The sequence below is a fragment of the Sus scrofa genome, chromosome 8 (genome assembly GCF_054392235.1).
Source record: "Sus scrofa isolate SSC_HxYL_T2T_F1_AM1 chromosome 8, Sscrofa_HxYL_maternal_Yorkshire_Landrace_v2.0, whole genome shotgun sequence".
Classification (NCBI taxonomy): Eukaryota; Metazoa; Chordata; class Mammalia; order Artiodactyla; family Suidae; genus Sus; species Sus scrofa.
Genome location: NC_139390.1, coordinates 19179030 through 19198950, shown reverse-complemented (window position 1 = coordinate 19198950; position 19921 = coordinate 19179030). Strand labels below are relative to the sequence as shown.

Below are 19921 nucleotides of genomic sequence, written 5' to 3'. Positions count from 1 at the left end.
TTTTTTGGTCTTTTTTAGGGTGGTATCTGCAGCACATGGGTGTTCCCAGGCTAGGGGTAGAATTGGAGCTACAGCTGCCAGCCTAGTCACAGCCACAGCGACGCAGGATCTGAGCCATGTCTGTGACCTACACTACAGCTCACGGCAATACCAGATACTTAACCTACTGAGTGAGGCCAGGGATTGAATCCTCATCCTCATGGGTACTAGTCAGGTTCGTTACCGCTGAGCCACAACAGGAACTCCCAAGATAAACTTTTTAAAAAATTTAATTTACAATAACAAAAAAATAAATAAAGTAGATGTAGGAAAAAAACTTAACATAAGAAGTGTAAGACCTGCACACTGAAAACTATAAAATATTGTTTAAAGAAATAAAGAAAATCTAAATAAATGGAAAGATATCTCATATTCATAAACCAGAACATATGAAGATGGGAATACTCCTCAAATTGATCTTCAAATTCAAAGCAAGCCCTGTTAAAACTCAGCTGGCTGCTTTGTAGAAACTGACAAGCTGATTCTAAAATTCATACAGAAATGCAAGGAACTCACATAGCCAGAATAATCTTGAAAAAGAATTAAGTTGAGAGACTCACACTTTCCAATTTCAAAACTCACTATGAAGCAACAATAATCAAGATTGCATGGGATTGGCATAAGGATAGACACAGATCAATGGAACAGAATTAAAGTCCACAAATAAATTCATACATTCATGGTCATTTGGTTTTCAATACAGTATCAAGAGAATTCAATGGAAAAAGAATAACCAATGGTGTCAAGGCGATTAGATACCCACATACAAAGAATGAAGCTGGACTCCTACCTCACACCATATATAAAATTAACTCAAAAAAAAAAAAAAAATCAGTGACCAAAATGGAAGAGCTAAAATTAAAAACTCTTAAAAGAAAACAGGTGCAAATATTCCTAACTTTGGATTAGGCAATAACTTCTTAGATATGACACCTAAAACACAAGCAGCCAAAGAAAAAAGAGATTAACTGGACATCATCAAAAGTGAAAATACAACTCACAGACTAGGAGAAAATATCTACAAATCATATATCTTATAAGGACCCAGTATCCAGCATATATTAAAAACTCATTCAATTCAACAATAAGACAAATAAGCAATTCAAAAATGGGCAAAAGGCTGAATAGACATTTCTCCAAAAAAGATAAACAATTGGCCATAAGCACATGAAAAGATGCTTAACATCATTACAATCAATACAATACAAGACAAACCACAATGAGATACCCCAAAAGACACAATAACAAGTGTTGGCAGGAAGTGCAGAAACTGGAATGTTGATACATTGCTGTGGGAATGTAAAACACTGCAGCCACCTTGGAAAACAGTTGGGCAGTTTGTCAAGAAGTTAAACATAGAATTACCATATGACCAAGCAATTCTACACCTAAGTATAGAGACTCAGTTGATTCCTCCCACCCCACATTCATATGCTGACGCTCCAACCCCCCCAGTATCTCAAAATGTAATTGTACTTGGAGATTAGGGCCTCTAGAGAGGTAATCAAGTTAATTTTTATGCATTTAATCTTTCAAAAACTTTTAATTGAAACAGACTCGATGTACAATATTATGTGTCAGGTGTACTAAGAAGTGATTAAAGTAAAATGAAGCTGTTAGGGTGGATTCCAATGCATATGATGGTGTCTTTATAAGAAGAGGAAATGTGGACAAAGAGACACCAGAGGTGTGCACACGCAGAGGGAGCCCACGTGAGGACACAGCTATCCACAAGTAAGAGGCCTCAGAAGAGAGCACACCTAGGGACACTTTTTAACCTGGGCTTTCTAGCCTCCAGCCTGTGGTGTCTCGTTATGGCAGCCCTGGCAGACTACTACAATCCCAAGAGAGATGAAAACCTACATGCTGCTGACAGGTGATATATACTGTCTGGAATAATTCAGTTGTGGACATCTGTGTTTTGTTTTTGTTTTTTTGGGGTTTTTTTTTTTGTTTGTTTTGTTTTGTCTTTCCAGCAGCTACATCTCCCTTCCTTTCATTCAAACAGCTACTTTCTATGGAGAACTCACTCCCTGAGGTTGGTCAGGGCTGGCCAGGGAACCTTATCTGCCAGGCGACAGTGATGGTTCTGGAATGGGTGTGTACCCCCAGCCAAGCTAAGCAGGGTACTCCCTGGAGTTTTGCTGCTGGAGATCTCAGAAAAGATTGCCTTTCTCTACTGGGCAGTTAAGTTGAGACTATGTAAGTTAAAACCTGCTGCCCACCAAAGTCCCTGGCAATATGGAGGAGGCTGCCTGTAAAACAAGGCCAATACAGAGAGAAACACAGAACGAGAGGTGGAGAGAGAAAGGCGGAGCCCTGACAATTTGTGTGGGGCCCGGGGCCCAGGATCTCGACTAGACTAAAGCCTGCCACATCTTAGGCTCCAGTAACGTGAGCCAATACATTCTCCTTGACATAAATGGATTTCTGGGACTCTCATGAAAGAAAGACTCCTGACTAACATGAGAGTCTTATTCTAATACGAATAATCTAGGAACTAGTTACTGACTCATTTGAAAACTGCCGTGGAACAAACAAAGGAGATAGATGGAGAAAGAGAAAGCTAGAAGGATGATAAGCGAAATGGGCTATATACTCTTCCGAAAGCAAAGTTACTTCTAGAGGATAACTTAATTGTTGGAGCCAGAGTGACTGGGTTTAAGTCCTGACCTGGACATTTATAGACTGTGACTTTGGTCAAGTTATTTAATCTCTTTGTATCTCAGTTTTCCCACCTGAGGAAAAGGAGGATGTTAACAGCATCTATCTTACAGGGCTACTGTGAGGACCTTACTCTTACAAAGGAGTAAGAATAGGAATTGAGGGAGTTCCCATTGTGGTGCGGCGGAAACGAATCCGACTAGTAAACATGACGTTGCGTGTTTGATCCCTGGCCTCGCTCAGTGGCCATCTGGCGTTGCCTTAAGCTATGGTGTAGGTCACAGATTTGGCTAGGATCCTGCATTGCTGTGGCTGTGGCATAGGTCAGCAGCTGTAGCTCCAATTCGACTCCCAGCCTGGGAACCTCCACATGCCATGGGTGTGGCCCTAAAAAGCCAAAAAAATAGAACAGGGATTGCCACATGACAATACTGTTATTATAAGAACCCCAAAGTTAAATTTCTAACTTTAAAATAATACTTTTTTTTTTTTTGTCTTTTTGCTATTTCTTTGGGCCGCTCCCGCGGCATATGGAGGTTCCCAGGCTAGGGGTCCAATCAGAGCTGTAGCCACTAGCCTACGCCAGAGCCACAGCAATGCGGGATCCGAGCCGCGTCTGCAACCTACACCACAGCTCACGGCAACACCGGATCATTAACCCACTAAGCAAGGGCAGGGACCGAACCTGCAACCTCATGGTTCCTAGTCGGATTCGTTAACCACTGCGCTATCACGGGAACTCCCTAAAATAATACATTTATAATAATTTAACAATAATAATTTAGGAAAGAATCATGGTAGTTAAAAAGGAAGTAGATATATTCATACAGTGGAATATTACACAGCCATAAAAGAAGCACAGTTACATCCTATGACATGGATGAATCCTGAAAACATTATGCTAAATGAAAGGGGCCAGACACAAAGGTCACACATTCTATGATTCCATTTATATAAAATATCCAGAACAGACAAATCCACAGAGACAGAAAGCAGATCAGTGGTTATCAGAGGAAATACAGAGTTTTTTCAGTGTGATTAAAAATGTTCTGGAATTATAGGTGATGGTTGTAAAACATACTGAATATACCCAAGAGTGTTGAAATATACGCTTGAAAATGTTAAATTTTAAGTGAATTACATTTCATTTTTTTTCTTATTAGTGCCATATGTGCAGAATATGTAAGTTCCTAGGCTAGGGGTTGAATTGGAGCTACAGCTGCTTGCCTACACCACAACCACGGCGACCTGGATCTGAGCCATGTCTGCACCCACACCACACCAGATCCTTAACCCACTGAGCGAGGCCAGGGATTGAACCCGCATCCTCACATATACTGATCAGATTCTTGACCTGCTGAGCCACAATGGGAACTCCCTACAGTTCAACTTTAAAAAAAAAAAAAAAAATCAAGTTTATCTTTCAGAGGAAATCTATACTATTTACAGAATTCCATCTTGCAAAGGATCACTCCTATCAAGCAGGCATTTGTAAGTATACTAGTCCTGTTAATAAGGGACGAGGGTTGCAGAAAGAATGGGTCATTTCTGAGAAACGTACTGCTTACATTGGATAACCTAAAGTTGACTTGGAAATCTAAAGAAAAAAATGACAAAAGCTATGCTTTTTATTGCGACTTTCTACATTGTAAATGTCTATCTACCTTGTTTTTAGGAAGAAAAAATATTTCTAATTTCATAGACTCTCTCCAGTAACTACTGGAATATTGGCCAAATAGATGCTACCAGACTAAATAAATTTTTTAAAAAACTTCAAAGCTTGATTCCTTCAATATAATCAAAAAGAAGTAAAAAATACTAAGAACTTGCTGTCTGTCTTACAGACTCGCTCACCATGAACTCTTGGAATTCAGACAATTACAGAAACTGGGAAGAGTATGTCAAGTTCACAGCATGAGGGAATCTATGCAGAGACACATTTGCCATCCTTGCTGGACATCAAAAGTCTGTATTGTCGCAATTACCACCAGACGGCAGGTTCACGGTGTGGTCCACTGTCTCATCTGTTTGTCCCAACACATCAGGGCCCTTTAATTCTGACCCCTCCCACAAAGCTTATCTGTTTGCTGATCCTCTGCCTTGGGACCTGTCTGCTCCCCAGTGAGCACTCCCTTCACTTCAGGGAAAGACAGTATGTCCATCATTCAGTAAAAAAAATAAAATAAATGTTTTACTACACTTAAAACATCATGACCAAACAAAATCTTGGAGGAAATTCAGAATTACCTTTGAAAAATAAGTATACGAGAAGAAATTTCCCTCAAAAGAAATATGTCTCTAAATTATAAGCCAAAGACAACGAGACACTTTCACAGAGAAAATTTGGGGAGCACACTAGCAAAAAGAGCAAACTACTGCCTCCCTGTCTGACATACGGAAGATTACGTGTTGAGTTTATCTGACTAAAGTGATACCTTATAACCAATTATTGCTTCTAAATGTTAAATAAAGGACTGTGACAGGATTAACAAGAGGAAGACATTAAAAAGAAACAGGAGACAATGAAGGAAAATAAATATTATATTTCGTAAACTTACCGAAAGTCAATATCCAATAAAAGGCTTTTAATGTTAGACTTCTTGTCCCCTGATGCTTTCAACCTGATCAGCTCATGCAACCTAAAGCAATTAATGCAAGCAAATTTAGTAAGAAATAACAAACGTCACAAGCAACACGCAAACAGATAAAAAACTCATCAACGTTTTCCTTATATTTCTCATATGTTCCTGAAACACTGAAGAAAATCTAGCAGGTTTCAATCTCGCAACTATTTTTAAAAGGGTGGAACTCATCTGAAACAGAGAACTTTAAAATTGTAATAAATCACTTAAGAATCAAATCAGAATTTTCTATCATATATCAGAACTCTACAAAGATTTCTCTCAAATGGAATAAAGACGGCAAACCCCTTCAGAGGGACCATGCTTTATACCTTCTTTGTATACCCGACGGTTCATGTTGTACCCTGCACACAGTAAATAACTACCGAATAAATTTGCTCACAGTTATTTATTTCTTTATTTGCTTCTCAGGGCCGCACCCACAGCGTATGGAGGTTCCCAGGCCAGGGGTCCAATCGGAGCTACAGCTGCCGGCCTACAGCACAGCCACAGCAATGCCAGTTCCAAGCTGCGTCTGCGACCTACACCACAGCTCACGGCCACACTGGATCCTCAACCCACTGAGTGAGGCCAAGGACGAACCTGTATCCTCACGGAACCTGTATCCAATGGGAACTCCAGCTTACAGTTTAAGCCGGGGAGATGGGAGGAATGTTTAAAACGACCTCTAACATACCTTGGCGTCCCCACACACAGGACTCTCCTGAAGCCGAGGGCAGAGAGCAGGTCTACCAAGAACAGACAGCTCCTATCAGTAAACAAATACTGGGCATTTGTCTTCTTGTTTTCCAGGGGATAAAGGAGTTGACTGGGCCTTTTTAACTGGGTGATAGAAATGTCACCCACGACCTGATGCTCACGATGCTGCTCCCCATCGTCTGGCAGCAGCAACTGCTGACATCCTTGACAGAACCTTCTCTGAGACAAGGGCAACTCAGTAAACTTCAAGTACCTTCGAGACACAACAAAACACAAAGGAATACATTGTAAGTTTGCTGCTTTAAAGACAACTGATTTTCACCAGTTTTAATGGACAAAAAGGACTATTACTTCCAAAGGAATACTGCGTGAAGAAACAAAGGTACAGAGGAATCTGCGGAATGCTGGCTAGAATTTATGTCTGGCTGCATCCTTACAAAGGCGAAAAGCATCAGCGATTTCATAAGAATTGAGATGCTCCAATTCAGTCACGGGATGAAGATCAATATCCATTTAAAACACGAATATAATATATTACTCCAACAACGTGGTAGGAATGGAGACGACTACCATCTTTAAACTTATTGACAAATCCATGTGGTCTAACTTGGAAGTGTTAAACGGTCTAGCTCAGTAAGACAGTCATTTTCAAGTGAGAAATTAAGATCATTCTCCAATTTCTTATGGCATACTTAGCAAGAAAAATTACCTCCTAAAAGAAAAAATGTTCCTACAAAATTCCTCTATTCTTAGCAGTACTGATCGAGGCAGTTCTGAAGTAAAACAATCATCACAGCCTTAAAAAATCTAACACCAATATCCTAGTTGATCCCTTTCAAGTCATCTTTATTTTTTTATCTTTAGGGCCACACCTGCAGCATACGGAAGTTCCCCGGCTAAGGGTTGAATCAGAGCTGCGGCTGCCAGCCTACACCACAGCCACAGCAATGCCAGATCTGAGCCACATTTGTGACCTACACTGCAGCTTGCAGCAATGCTGGATCCTTAACCCACTGAGCAAGGCCAGGGATTGAACCCACATCCCCACAGACACTATGTCAGGTTCTTAACCTGCTGAGGCACAATGGGAACTCTTCAAGTCATCTTTATATCTGATTTCAAAGTCGCCACTTTTAGTTTGTGGTTTTTTGTTTTTTGTTTTTTTTTTTTTCTCTTTTCATTTTATTACTGATGATTAAAAAGAGGAGACAATCACATTTAGTATGTTTTAAAAACCGCTGATTTTGTACATGTAATACCAGCTAAGAAATCAGAACAATCACACCATGCACAAAAATAAACTCCAAATGGCTTAAAGACTTAAACATAAGGTAAGACACTATCAAACTCCTAGAAGAGAACATAGGCAAAACATTCTCTGACATCCACCTTACACCTTTTCTCAGGTCAGTCTCCCAAGTCAACAGAAATAAAAGCAAAAATAAACCTTTGGGACCTAATCAAACTGACAAGCTTTTGCACAGCAAAGGAAACCATTAAAAAAAAAAAAAAAAAAGACAACTTATGGAATGGGAGGAGAAAATAGTTTCAAATGACGCAACTAACAAGGGATTAATCTCTAAAATATACAAACAACTCATACAACTCAACAGCAAAAAAGCCAACAACCCAATGGAATAATGGGCAAAAGACCTGAATAGACATTTCTCCAAAGAATACATACAGATGGCCAACAAGCATGTGAAAAAATGCTCAACGTCACTGATTATTAGAGAAATGCAAATCAAAACTACTATGAGGTACCACCTCACACCAGTCAGAATGGCCATCATTAATCAGTCTACAAGTAACAAATGCTGGAGGGGGTGTGGAGAAAAGGGAAGCCTCCTGCTCTGCTGGTGGGAATGTAAATTGATACAACCACTATGGAAAACAATATGGAGGTACCTCAGAAATCTACACATAGAACTACCATATGACCCAGCAGTACCACTCTTGGGCATCTCTCCAGACAAAACTTTCCTTGAAAAAGACACATGCACCCACAGTTCACTGCAGCACTATTCACAACAGCCAAGACATGGAAACAACTTAAATGTCCATTGACAGATGAATGGATTAAGAAGATGTGGTATATATACACAATGGAATACTACTCAGCCATAAAAAAGAACAAAGTAATGCCATTTGCATGGATGAAACTGGAGATGCTCATACTAAGTGAAGTAAATCAGAACGTTAAAGATGACATAAGATATCACTTATATCTGGACTCTAATATATGGCACAAATGAACCTTTCCGCAGAAAAGAAAATCATGGACATGGAGAACAGACTTATGGTTGCCAAGAGGAAGGGGTGGGAATGGGAAAGACTGAGAATTTGGGGTTAAGAGATGCAAACTATTGCCTTTGGAATGGATAAGCAATGAGATCCTGCTGTATAGCACTGGGAACTATACCTAGTCATTTATGATGGAGCGTGATAATGTGAGAAAAAGAATGTATACATGTATGTGTGACTGGGTCACTTTGCTGTATAGTAGAAAATTGAATGAACACTGTAAACCAGCTATAATGGAAAAAAATAAAAATCATTTAAAAAAAGAAATCAGAACAAGAAAACAAAGGAAAAATAAGTAAGATTTTTGTGACTCAGAGAGGGTGAGAAACGTCTAAATTTAAGTATGTCAAAAAGTGCACTAAAGGATTCTCAGAGTTTGAGTCACATGATTTCAATTGAACTGAATTCTGAACTGCACTGTAAAAACTGTGAACTGAACACAGAATCAAAGTGGGTTTTAAAACTTCTTGTATCTCAGCCAGTTTCACATCAAAGCACCCTAGGCAGTGACAAATAGATACTCTGAATGGCTACAGCAAGAAATAAGCTTATCGTGCCCGTAATTTAAATTTCTATTTCTATGATAACTGTTCTTTTGACAGCTTTATCTATGACTAGAATGAAAACAGAGCATGATATTAGAAGAAACCTTAATAGTAATTCCAAGTAAGAATGTCAGCAGAGAAAAGGGCCCCTAAGACATGAGATGCAGGTGGAAAGAACCAGTATATTTCTCGGCAATAGATGCATGAATTTACCATCAATACCATTCATTAGTAACTGTTAATTGTCAAAGACATCCGCATCCCTCCATGACAGAGCAACAGAGACCAGATTCACCATCCTGGCCCTCAAAAAACCGACAAAATACATGAAACTACAGTTTGAAGATATTGGACAACTGGCAGCCCAAATAGTGAATGTTGAGAGAAGGGAAGAGAGGAGTGAGTGGCACAGCTGCCCAGGGTCCTGCCCACAGAGAGCTGGCAGCATGGGATGGAGCCCCAAACAGAGCACAGCGAGTCGATGAGGTGGGGTTCGAGTCCACCAAGGCTGGGACACCGAGGGCAGACAGCACACACACCGTGTGAGCGCTCCAGGTGAGCTAGGGCTCCCCTCCGATCTATGCTGAGTACTGACCAGTGGGTGGGTGAAAAGAGGGAGAGACCCACTGGAAAGGAGCAGGTGGAACAGTCACCCGGTGCACAGAGTAGGAAACCCCTGAATCCACAAGCATCAGGTAGAGTGCTCAGGACGGGTGGCCTCAGGGTTCGGAGAAACCAGCCCTACCCAACTGCTGCTCTGCTGCTAAAAGGCTTAAAGATAAGCCCTCAAAAGCAAGGGACAAGAAAGGATCGGCCAGTAAATATCTCAAGCATGGCCAGCCACTCATCTCTCTGTCACAACTGTTCTATCACGGTAGCATGAAAGCAACCACAAACCAAAAGGAAATTAACAGGCGTGGCCAGATCTGGCCTGCAGGCTGTCGTCTGCCAAATCCTGCTCCAGCATACCACACTACAGCCAAGTAACCTAACCAGATCTTAGACCAAAGCTCAAAAATACACAGACATAAAAAACAGCTAGTATACAACAAGGTAAAAATCACACTGCCAGCACTGAATTAAACATAACCAAGGAGGCAAAGAAAGGAAAGCATGACCCATGATTAGGGAAAAACCAATCAATCAATTCTAATCAACTCAGAAATGGCGGATAAGGGAGTTCCTATGGCTCATTGGTAACAACCCAACTAGTATCCATGAGGACACGGGTTCAACCCCTGGTCTTAGTCAGTGGGTTAAGGATCTGGCGTTGTCCTGATCTGTGGTGTAGGTTGCAGATGCGGCTTGGATCCCGTGTTGCTGTGGCTATGCCTGGGGCTGGCAGATGCAGCTCCAATTCAACCCCTAGTCCAGGAACTTCCATATGCTGTGGGTGCAGCCCTTAAAAAAAAAAAAAGAAAGAAAGAAAGAAAGAAATGGCAGATAATACAATCAGTACACAGAGACATTTAAGCTGCTTTATTATAACTATATTCCATATGTTCAAGAAGGTGAAGGAAAGCATGAGCCTAAGTAAAGCCATAGAAAATATGAAAAGATCCACATCAAACCTATAAAGACTTTTTTAATTGTCTGAAATGAAAAATACCCTAGATGGGACTAACAGCAGTTGAGACACCACAGAACAAAAGATCCCTATAATCAAAGGCACAGCCTTAGAAATTATCCCAAATGAAACACCAAGGGGCCTAATATGTGAATGGCGGTGGGGGTGGGGGGGGTCAGAAAATTTTTTGAAAAAATAATGGTTACAATTTTCAAAAATTACCTCACCAGATCAAAGAAGCTCAGTGAGTCCCACGCACAAGAAATGCAGAAAACTGTAAGATACAGCCTAATAAAATTATTCAAAATCAGTTGATACAGAGAAAATCTTACAAGAAACCTGAGGGAAAAAGGACCCTATTATGTCAGAGGAACAAACATAAGAATAATACCAGAGTTCCCTATTCCCACTGGAAATAAGAAAACAGTGGAGCGACACCAATTCTGTACAAATTCTCCCAGAAAACAGAAAGCATTTAACTCTCAACTCATTTCATTAGGCCAACAATGCTCCAATACCAAAACCAGGAAAAAAAAAAAAAAAAAACAACTGTAGGAAAACTAAAAATCGATATACTTCGTGAACACCAAACTCAAAATTATTAACGAAATTTAGTCACTCAAACACGTATATAGGAGTGCCCGTCATGGCTCGGGAACTGCAAAGTCCCCAAGGAAAGCACGCGCCCAAAGAGTGTTATTCTTCAGGACAGAGCCACTCGAGAAGAAGGGAGTTAAGCCAACATTTCTGGACTTGGAAGAACTCAGGTTATTTAGTTACACAACCTGGATCCTTCATGAAGAACCTCCTGGACAGCTGGATGCCAAGTCGAAAGGGCAACCATTCCAGAAGGAAGCATTTCTGAAAGCTCGAGGACAGAGTCTCCCAGAAGATGGAACCCATAGATGACGCTGTATCTGAATGTTCAGAAGGGATTCAGACAACCGGCAGGGGCTTTGCAGTTGAACCTGTGATGAGCACGTAAATAACAGAGCAAACAGCTGTTACAAAAACAACATAAAGTCCCAAACTGTTATTCGCTGGCAGGAAAACAAGAAGCTGTGTAGGAAAGGGACGTTATTATGATTTATATATATTTCATATAAATGGAATCATACAGGAGCCACCTAAATATTTTTATCTAATTTTTTTTAAATAAAAGCCTTAAAAAAAAAAAAACTGCTAGAGGATCAATTTCAGCCAAATAGGAGATGAGTGAAGAAACTACAGCAAAGGGGCTGTCAGTCAGCACCAAATCCATTTGACCACAGAATGAAAACAGAAAAAACATGTGTATTACAATTTGAGTACAAAATGTAAATAATTTAATTCCAGATAAAAGTGGTTGGGGAAGAGGAAGACAAGTGGGAAACAGTGGAAGTATACTAATTTTCTCATGTTTTAGCGCCATAAACCAAAAGATATAATTTAAAACTGAAAAATCAAGGAAAAAAGCTACCAGCAATATATAAAAAGAAATAATCAACTAAAATTGGACAGTAATTGTAGAGAAGGAAAGAGAAAAGAAGCAGAATATATTCAGTCATCATTTCTCATTTTTAGAGAGATGAAGACAATCTAAAAAAAAAAAGGATTAAATATAGTATTAGAAGTTACAGAGGCAACCATGAGAACAAAAATATAGAACATACGTTAAAAAAGAAAAGCAAACATAGATCATAGAATAAAAAAGAATAAAAAGAAGCAATAAAAATAGAAAGCATAAGATAATACAACGAAGCTAAGACCACACATACCTGTCACATCCACTATGAAAACGGCTCTCAGACTGGATCACAAAGCAAAACCCAATCACTTTATTTCATCACTTTGAAGATGCATACATTTTCACATTTTAGCATCTGTGGTACTGAGACATGATTTACCAAACTGCCAACAGGCACACTGTAGGGGGGGTGGCACTGCCATCACCCTATGATTCGGTCCCGAAACACAGTTACCATACATGCAGTCAAGCACCAAAACAGCAATGGAGTCAAAGCACACGTTTGATATTAGAGAAATAAAATACTCACTAGTGAATGAATGAAAAAACAATCAAGGGCTTTAAAGAAAAAAAGGAGAAAAGAAGCTCCCCCAATAGATGACACTGTGTCAGGTTCTGTTACTTTAATATGGTTGAAAGGACTGCCTATCACACACCAAGTGAGGCCAACCGAAGGCAGGAGAAGCTGCAAAATCAGGAAGAGATGACAGTTCAAAGCAACGAGGGGCTAACAGGACAATTCACTCACTACGCAGGACTATCTGAAGGCACTTAAGGCAGCATGTTTAATTATTTCTAAAAGGAGGAAAAGGAGAACAATGTTAAGTGAACCTCCACTTATGTATTTTGTGCCTGGTCGAAACTGTCCTTCAGAAAGCCTTTATTATTAGTTTATTAACCGTCTCTTGACAAAAGATCAACTGAGATCGTGTGCGCACCTCTCTCAATTCAAAGTCACATCATCGTCATTCAACTATACAGCTCTAAGTGTAGCATTCCGATACAAGGGTGTTTTAAGCTGGGTAGAAAGAACACGGGACTCTCCAGAGGGAAGAACTACTCAGCGCTCCCTGCTCATTGTACTTACTACACACAGCCGGGGTTGGTGGGGGGGAGGAAATTCATCCTGCTGCATGGCTCAGCATGACTCACAAATTGCAGGCTAGCATTTTGAAATGTCATTTTTATTGATCTCCATTTGATGTTCCATTTGCCTTTCTGGGAGTAGACAAATTATGTTTACAGCATTTCCCTAATAGCAGACTCGAAAATCTGAGTTAAATGAGCTCTGAAAAAAACGTAACCAAATGAAATACCAACTAAACAAAACTATCGGGATGCACATAAATTAATACTGATTTTAGCATTAAAATATGTCTTCCCTAAGATTTCAGGGGTCCCGTTAAAGGTGCCAACATACTACATCATAGAATAACACATTTCAGGGCATAACAGGCAGCTAAAAACTAGAAGTCAAGCCTCAGGCACGAAACATAAATCTGTCAACTGAATACATCTGAAATATAAAGCATGGTTCACCGAGTGAGATTAGAAAAATGAGTATCAAATCCTATTCGGTAGACCCAAGAAATCTGTGCAATACTGCCAGTTCCATAATAAAAATCAAGTAGCGAAGGTTAGTGTATTTCTTTCTTTTTTTTTTTTTTTTTTTTTGTCTTTTTGCTATTTCTTTGGGCCGCTCCCATGGCACATGGAAATTCCCAGGCTAGGGGTCGAATCGGAGCTGCAGCCACCGGCCTACGCCAGAGCCACAGCAACGGCGGGATCCGAGCCGTGTCTGCAACCTACACCACAGCTCATGGCAACGGCAATGCCGGATCGTTAATCACTGAGCAAGGGCTAGGACCGAACCCGCAACCTCGTGGTTCCTAGTCGGATTCGTTAACCACTGCACCACGACGGGAACTCCAAAAAATTTTTTTGAGAAGTGGCTGTTTTCTAATTTTTTACTCTATAGAAAGCACATAAGAAGTAAAAAGCAGAAATTATGAAGTAATGCAGTGAAATCAATGATACCATATTTCAGAAAGCTTAAACTTTTACTCATCTTCCAAAACCTGTTCAAATACCATGTCCTTAAACTGTATCAATCACATAAGGCACAAGTTCGCTGGAAAGCTTCTGACTTTCCAGAGTACTCAATCTCTTCTACAAATACTGTCAACACATTCTTACCACACTCTTCTTTTGTGCTGTATGATCTTGAAATATACTTCAACTCCATTACTAGCATTTTAAGTTCTTCTTGAGCGCTCGACAAAGAATGAATAAATGACGGGATAGAGAGAAGGCTGGCTGGTTGGATGGAGACTTGGGCAACAAAATCTGAGGTTGTGAGTCACAGATGATTTAAGGTGTTAAAAATTATTAAGATGTGCTCTTAAGAATCAGCACTAGACAGCAGATAAAATCACAGCCCCAAGAAATGACCTTTTGAAAATTATTTAATACTTCATATTTTAGCCAGTGTCTCTCTATATTCTAATTAACATGAAATATGAATTTCAAAAATTCTTTAATATGGAAAACCATTCTCTGGCAGTTCAAAGGCTTGAACAGTGGTTTAGCTCCACACTAAAATCTTATAATGTGAGGAAAGAAGATCATCTAAGTTTCTTTTTTTTTTTTTTTTGTCTTTTGTCTTTTTGTCTTTTGTTGTTGTTGTTGTTGCTATTTCTTGGGCCGCTCCCGCGGCATATGGAGGTTCCCAGGCTAGGGGTCTAATCGGAGCTGTAGACTCCGGCCTACGCCAGAGCCACAGCAACGCAGGATCCGAGCCGCGTCTGCAACCTACACCATAGCTCACAGCAACGCCGGACCGTTAACCCACTGAGCAAGGGCAGGGACCGAACCCGCAACCTCATGGTTCCTAGTCGGATTCGTTAACCACTGCGCCACGACGGGAACTCCCATCTAAGTTTCTTATAGAGTTTATGTGAATCACCAATATCCTTATTAATAATATGAAATGTATGCCTATCTGATAAAAGTGATAAGACAGAGTATAAAACTATGTACACATTATGACATGCACCCACATGTTCATTCTCTATTCACAACAGCCAAGACATGGAAACAACCCAAATGTCCGTTGACAGATGACTGGATTAGGAAGATGTGGTATATATACACAATGGAATACTACTCAGCCATAAAGAAGAACGAAATAATGCCATTTGCAGCAACATGGATGGAACTAGAGACTCTCACACTGAGTGAAGTCCTAAAGAGAAAGATAAATACCATATGATATCCACTTATATCTGGCATCTGATATAAGGCACAAAAGAACCTTTCCACAGAAAAGAAAATCATGAACTTGGAAAATAGACTTGTGGTTGCCAAGGGATAAGGGGAAGGAGTGGGGGTGGCTGGGGAGCTTGGGGTTAACAGATGCAAACTATCGCCTTTGGAATGGTTTAACAATGAGATCCTGCTGTCTAGCACTGGGAACTATGTCTAGTCCCTTATGATGGAGCATGATAATGTGTGAAAATAGCATGTGTACATGTATGTGTAACTGGGTCACCATGCTGTACAGTAGGAAAAAAAACTGTACTGGGTAAATAACTATTAAAAATAATAATAATAATAAAACTATGTACACATTATGACCACAACCTTGTAAACCAAACCTTCGCACAGGAAAAAAGGTCAGGAGGAAGTACTACAAAATGACCAAGATGATGGGCTCAAAGGGAAAAACCGGGGGGACATTTTTCTACTTTTTGCATCTTCGATATTCTATTTTACCTCATTATGATAATGTCATAGTAATACCTATCTCTACAAAACTGTTTATGTTTTATATTCTTATAGCTCCTTAAATTAAATCACGACACATGATATATTGATGACTGTCTGCTTACATGCTTAAAAATACTGTTTCAGATTCAGAGAGGCATAAGTTTGAGTCACTGCTCAGTCATTCTAGTAGCATAAACAGAATGAAGTTTCTCCTGCAAGCCACAATTTTCTCATCTAAGTAAACCACCTGGGCAGGATTAAATATCTCATTGAAAACACCTGGAAGAGTGCCTCGCTCAGTGGTGCTCAATTTACATTAATTCCATTTTCAACATTTTTTTGTTGTTGACTTAATTCCCATAAATGAAGTAGACCTCACTGATTAAGTACAGTAGTTAACTGGGCAATCAAAGTATCTTAAGAAAAGTCTTCCTCCATCAAAGGACTTTAAAATCTACTAAGAATCTCAGGAAGTTATCTTTAACAGACCCAACTGCATCAGTACCTTTCCACACACTGCGATCGGGATAAAGGGGGCTGACATTTTTGGTTGTGAGCTTCTCGGGCAGCAAGTCTGGCTTCGGACAACTGAAAGAGAGTACAAAAGCCACTTAATAAGCCATCAAACTTGTTACCATCCTAGAAAAACTGCTATCACACTCTGACATCAAGAAGCCAGAAACTCAAGAGGCTTAAAGCTGTAAACAAGCATTCATTTCAGGGGGAAACAAAACAATACACATTAACCTGGGGAAATTCTACAGCACTTTGAAACAATAAGCAATATATTAAAGCATGGAGATTAATTCACACAGGGTGATCTTAACGAGTCTGCAGAGGAGTGGCATGTAAGACTGTTTTCCAATAACCCTAACAAAGCTGAAAGTTTTCTAGTCAAAACTTTCAAAAATTTTAATTGGACCTGAGTCCAAGAGGACATCAAGCTCATAACTGTCTCTCTAAGTGCTTTCATGGGTCACCCAGCAGCTGTATAAAGGATATCCAATGAAAATGTTTTCCCAAAAGTGTTTTTCTAAAACACTTCCTGGAATGACCATGACCTGCACTCTTTAGGGAGAAATCTACCTTTGCAAACCCAATACTAACACCTCAGAAAGTCTTAAAGAACTGTCTTTGAGACAGTAGTTTAAGATGTCAGTCATCAGAGTAAGTTCAGAGTAAATATAAACTCCAGTATCTCGAACCAAAAAACAGGGTATTTTCATCTCTTAAGCGATTTACCTCATACATTCTCATTAGAATGGCACGCACATCAAAAATAAAAAATAAATATCCAAAAAGTTGATATACCTTCTCATCTTCCCATTGAAAAAAATTACAATCTTTTCTATCTCTACAAGCTGAGCAGGCATAAAATCTCCGTGTTTCTTCTTTCCCTTGGTTCACCTTTACAAACAGAAGAGTGGGTCCTAGTTCCGAATAGGAAAAAATATGTCAAATAGTCATCTACATCAAGTTCCTAGTTTCCACTGCCCTTAAATGAAAACTTGTTTTAGTTTTACACACAATTTGTCATAATGCACTACTGGTTAACAATTTTTTCTCCCAAAGTCACAACAATTAGACACTGACTACTTAAAAAATAAATTTTGAAAACTGGTTTCTTCAGAAAAAAAAAAAAAAAAAAAAAAGCCATTGTCAGTACTTGTCAGTACAGATGCGGTGAAGGGTCTGAGTTCTGACACAACAAGGGCCAGGTCCAAACTGCTGAGCACTTTGCCACCGCCGCTCAGTTATCCTTTCAACGAAAATCTGAGCTTTTAGAATTGGACACATCCTCTCTCCGCAAGTTAAGAGAAAAACTAGGTCTAGTTTCTAAGTAAGAATTCATTCCCTCGTGCTCCCTAACTTTCTAAAAATTTAACTGAAAGAACAGTAAATGAACAAATGAAATCGCCAGGTACTTGGCAATGAGAAGTACTCAATAACGTGCAACCTTTTTGCCCCTGCTCCGCCCCTTCAAAAAAGCTGTAGCAGTCGCGGAGCCAAAACCACTGCAGTGGGGACTTTTCTACGACGTTTATTTAAGGAAGTGGAAGACCCCAACTTCCCGAGGAAGGAGCATTTTCTAGATGTCACACTCGGTGTGGGAGAGTAGATAAAAACCCAGGAGCCCCAAATGCCCAAGATGCTTTCGGGGTAACTCACGCCCCCTTGGCGCCCAACAGCGAGGCTGAACCCAGACGCGGACCTACCGTGAGGACACAGCGGGGCGGGGGTGGCTAGATCGGAGGGAAGCACCACCTTGACTCCCGAGCTCCCCTGGCGACCGGAGCTGCCCTCTGCCTCCACGGATCCAGGTTCGTCCCTGGGGGCCGCCATCTTCCCGCCGCCGTCCCGAAAGCCTCAGTTCGACTCAAAGAGGCCGAGGAAGAGCGCCGCCGCGACCAGCAGTATTCACAGCGCCCCCCCGCGCCTAGGAGGAGCTTCGGCCTCTGGGTCGGAGGCCATGTCCCCAAATCGGTCCCTGGCGGGCCAGAGACTGCCACTAAGGAGTACCGGGACTTGGGGTGGCCGGGGTCGGGTAGGGGTGGGGACGACTCGCAGGCAACTTGTTGGACCCGGGGCAATAAGCCCACCTATTTTCTGCCTCTGCCTTAGCACTTTAGCATCTGTGAATACCCTCCTTGCCTAAGAATATAGCCCAGAGATGAGACGGCTCTTCGCAGTGGACCAAAGATTTGGTCTGGTTGTAAATCCAAAAGGCAGCATCCTCACCAGCAGCAGCTACCAAGAGACATAGCTGAAGCAGCGGCGCTTGATGAAGCCAGCTTCTTTTTTCCAGAGTCACAGTGTCATCTTCTACCTTATGAACAATGTTTATAGATGCTTGTTACAGTTGCACATCCACTGACATTCATATATTGGAAAGAAAGAAAGAAAACTGTGCCTGTTTGCATATGACGTGATTGCCTATATAGAACATTTCGAGGAATCAACAATAATAACTCTGGTTTAAACTAAGTTCAGCAAGGTTGCAAGATACCATATAAACACACAAAACTCTGTTGCTCTTCTATATACTAGCAATGATCAGGTGAACACCAAAATTAAAAATAGAATACCTTTTATAACTGCTCAAGTAACTGAAATTCTTAGGTGTAAATCTGACAAAACATGTATAGGACTTGTATGTTGAAAACTACAAGATGCTGATGAAAAAAATCAAAGAGAATCTAAGTAAGTGTAGAGACAGATTGTGTTCATCGATTAGAAAACTCAACTTTGTGAAGAGATCAGTTCTCCCCAAGGTTAGGGCAGATACAGGTTTAGCTCAATTTCTACCAAAATTCTAGTCAGGTTTTTGTAGATATAGACAATATTATTCTGAAATTTATATGGAAAGCTGAGGAAACTAGAAGAGCTAAAATAATTTTGAAAAATAATAAAGCGAGGGGAATCAATTTACCCAATTTCAAGACATGTAATTGTGGTAAACACATACCTGTATGATTATAGATGAAATAATCAATTTCTCTTTCTAGCATTTAAAAAACAGTGGTACTCATACACATTTAAACTCACACATTTAATACTAAGGTATATTAATTTAGAAATATTGCTCTTTTCCATGAACATATTATGCAGTGGTTTCACTCAAATCTTCACTGGCATTGGTGGCATCTGGTCTTTGAGGTGACAATGCCCTTTTCCAAGTTGTCCAGCACTAATTCCCAGGGACCATTATCTGCCCTTCTACATCTTTGGATGGGAAACTTTCTGGACCCACTTTTTTTTTTTTTTTTTTTTTTTTTGTATTTTTGCTATTTCTTTGGGCCGCTCCCGTGGCATATGGAGGTTCCCAGGCTAGGGGTCGAATCGGAGCTGTAGCCACTGGCCTACACCAGAGCCACAGCAATGCAGGATCCCAGCTGCGTCTGCAGCCTACACCACAGCTCACAGCAACGACGGATCGTTAACCCACTGAGCAAGGGCAGGGACCGAACCCGCAACCTCATGGTTCCTAGTCGGACTCGTTAACCACTGCGCCACGATGGGAACTCCTGGACCCACTTCTGATGCTGTTTTTGGAAATATTGTCTCAAGCCCTCATCATTCTCATTAGCGTTAACACTTCTATTTTTTTGATTGGCTTATAAGTACAGATTTGTGATCTTTAAAAGACTTGTTTACAAAATTTGCAATTGAATTCATGACATCATAC

General features: G+C 40.4%; 1 protein-coding gene across 3 annotated transcripts in view; it reads right to left on the bottom strand.

Moving 5' to 3' along the window:
• The window catches only part of ZCCHC4 (zinc finger CCHC-type containing 4), a 45685-nt gene extending 27601 nt beyond the window's left edge, over window positions 1-18084 (bottom strand). For all 3 annotated transcript variants that reach the window (XR_014812271.1, XR_002346589.2, XM_021101077.2), the window contains exons 1-5: window positions 17952-18084; window positions 17047-17165; window positions 16241-16323; window positions 6022-6297; window positions 5262-5342 (exon numbers count right to left, since the gene is read on the bottom strand). Coding sequence is in view for 1 of the 3 variants with exons in the window: in XM_021101077.2 (XP_020956736.1) it covers window positions 5262-5342; window positions 6022-6297; window positions 16241-16323; window positions 17047-17165; window positions 17952-18078 (686 nt within the window). In the remaining 2 variants the exon portion in view is untranslated. The remainder of the gene's footprint in view (window positions 1-5261; window positions 5343-6021; window positions 6298-16240; window positions 16324-17046; window positions 17166-17951) is intronic.
• Window positions 18085-19921: the final 1837 nt, after the last annotated feature.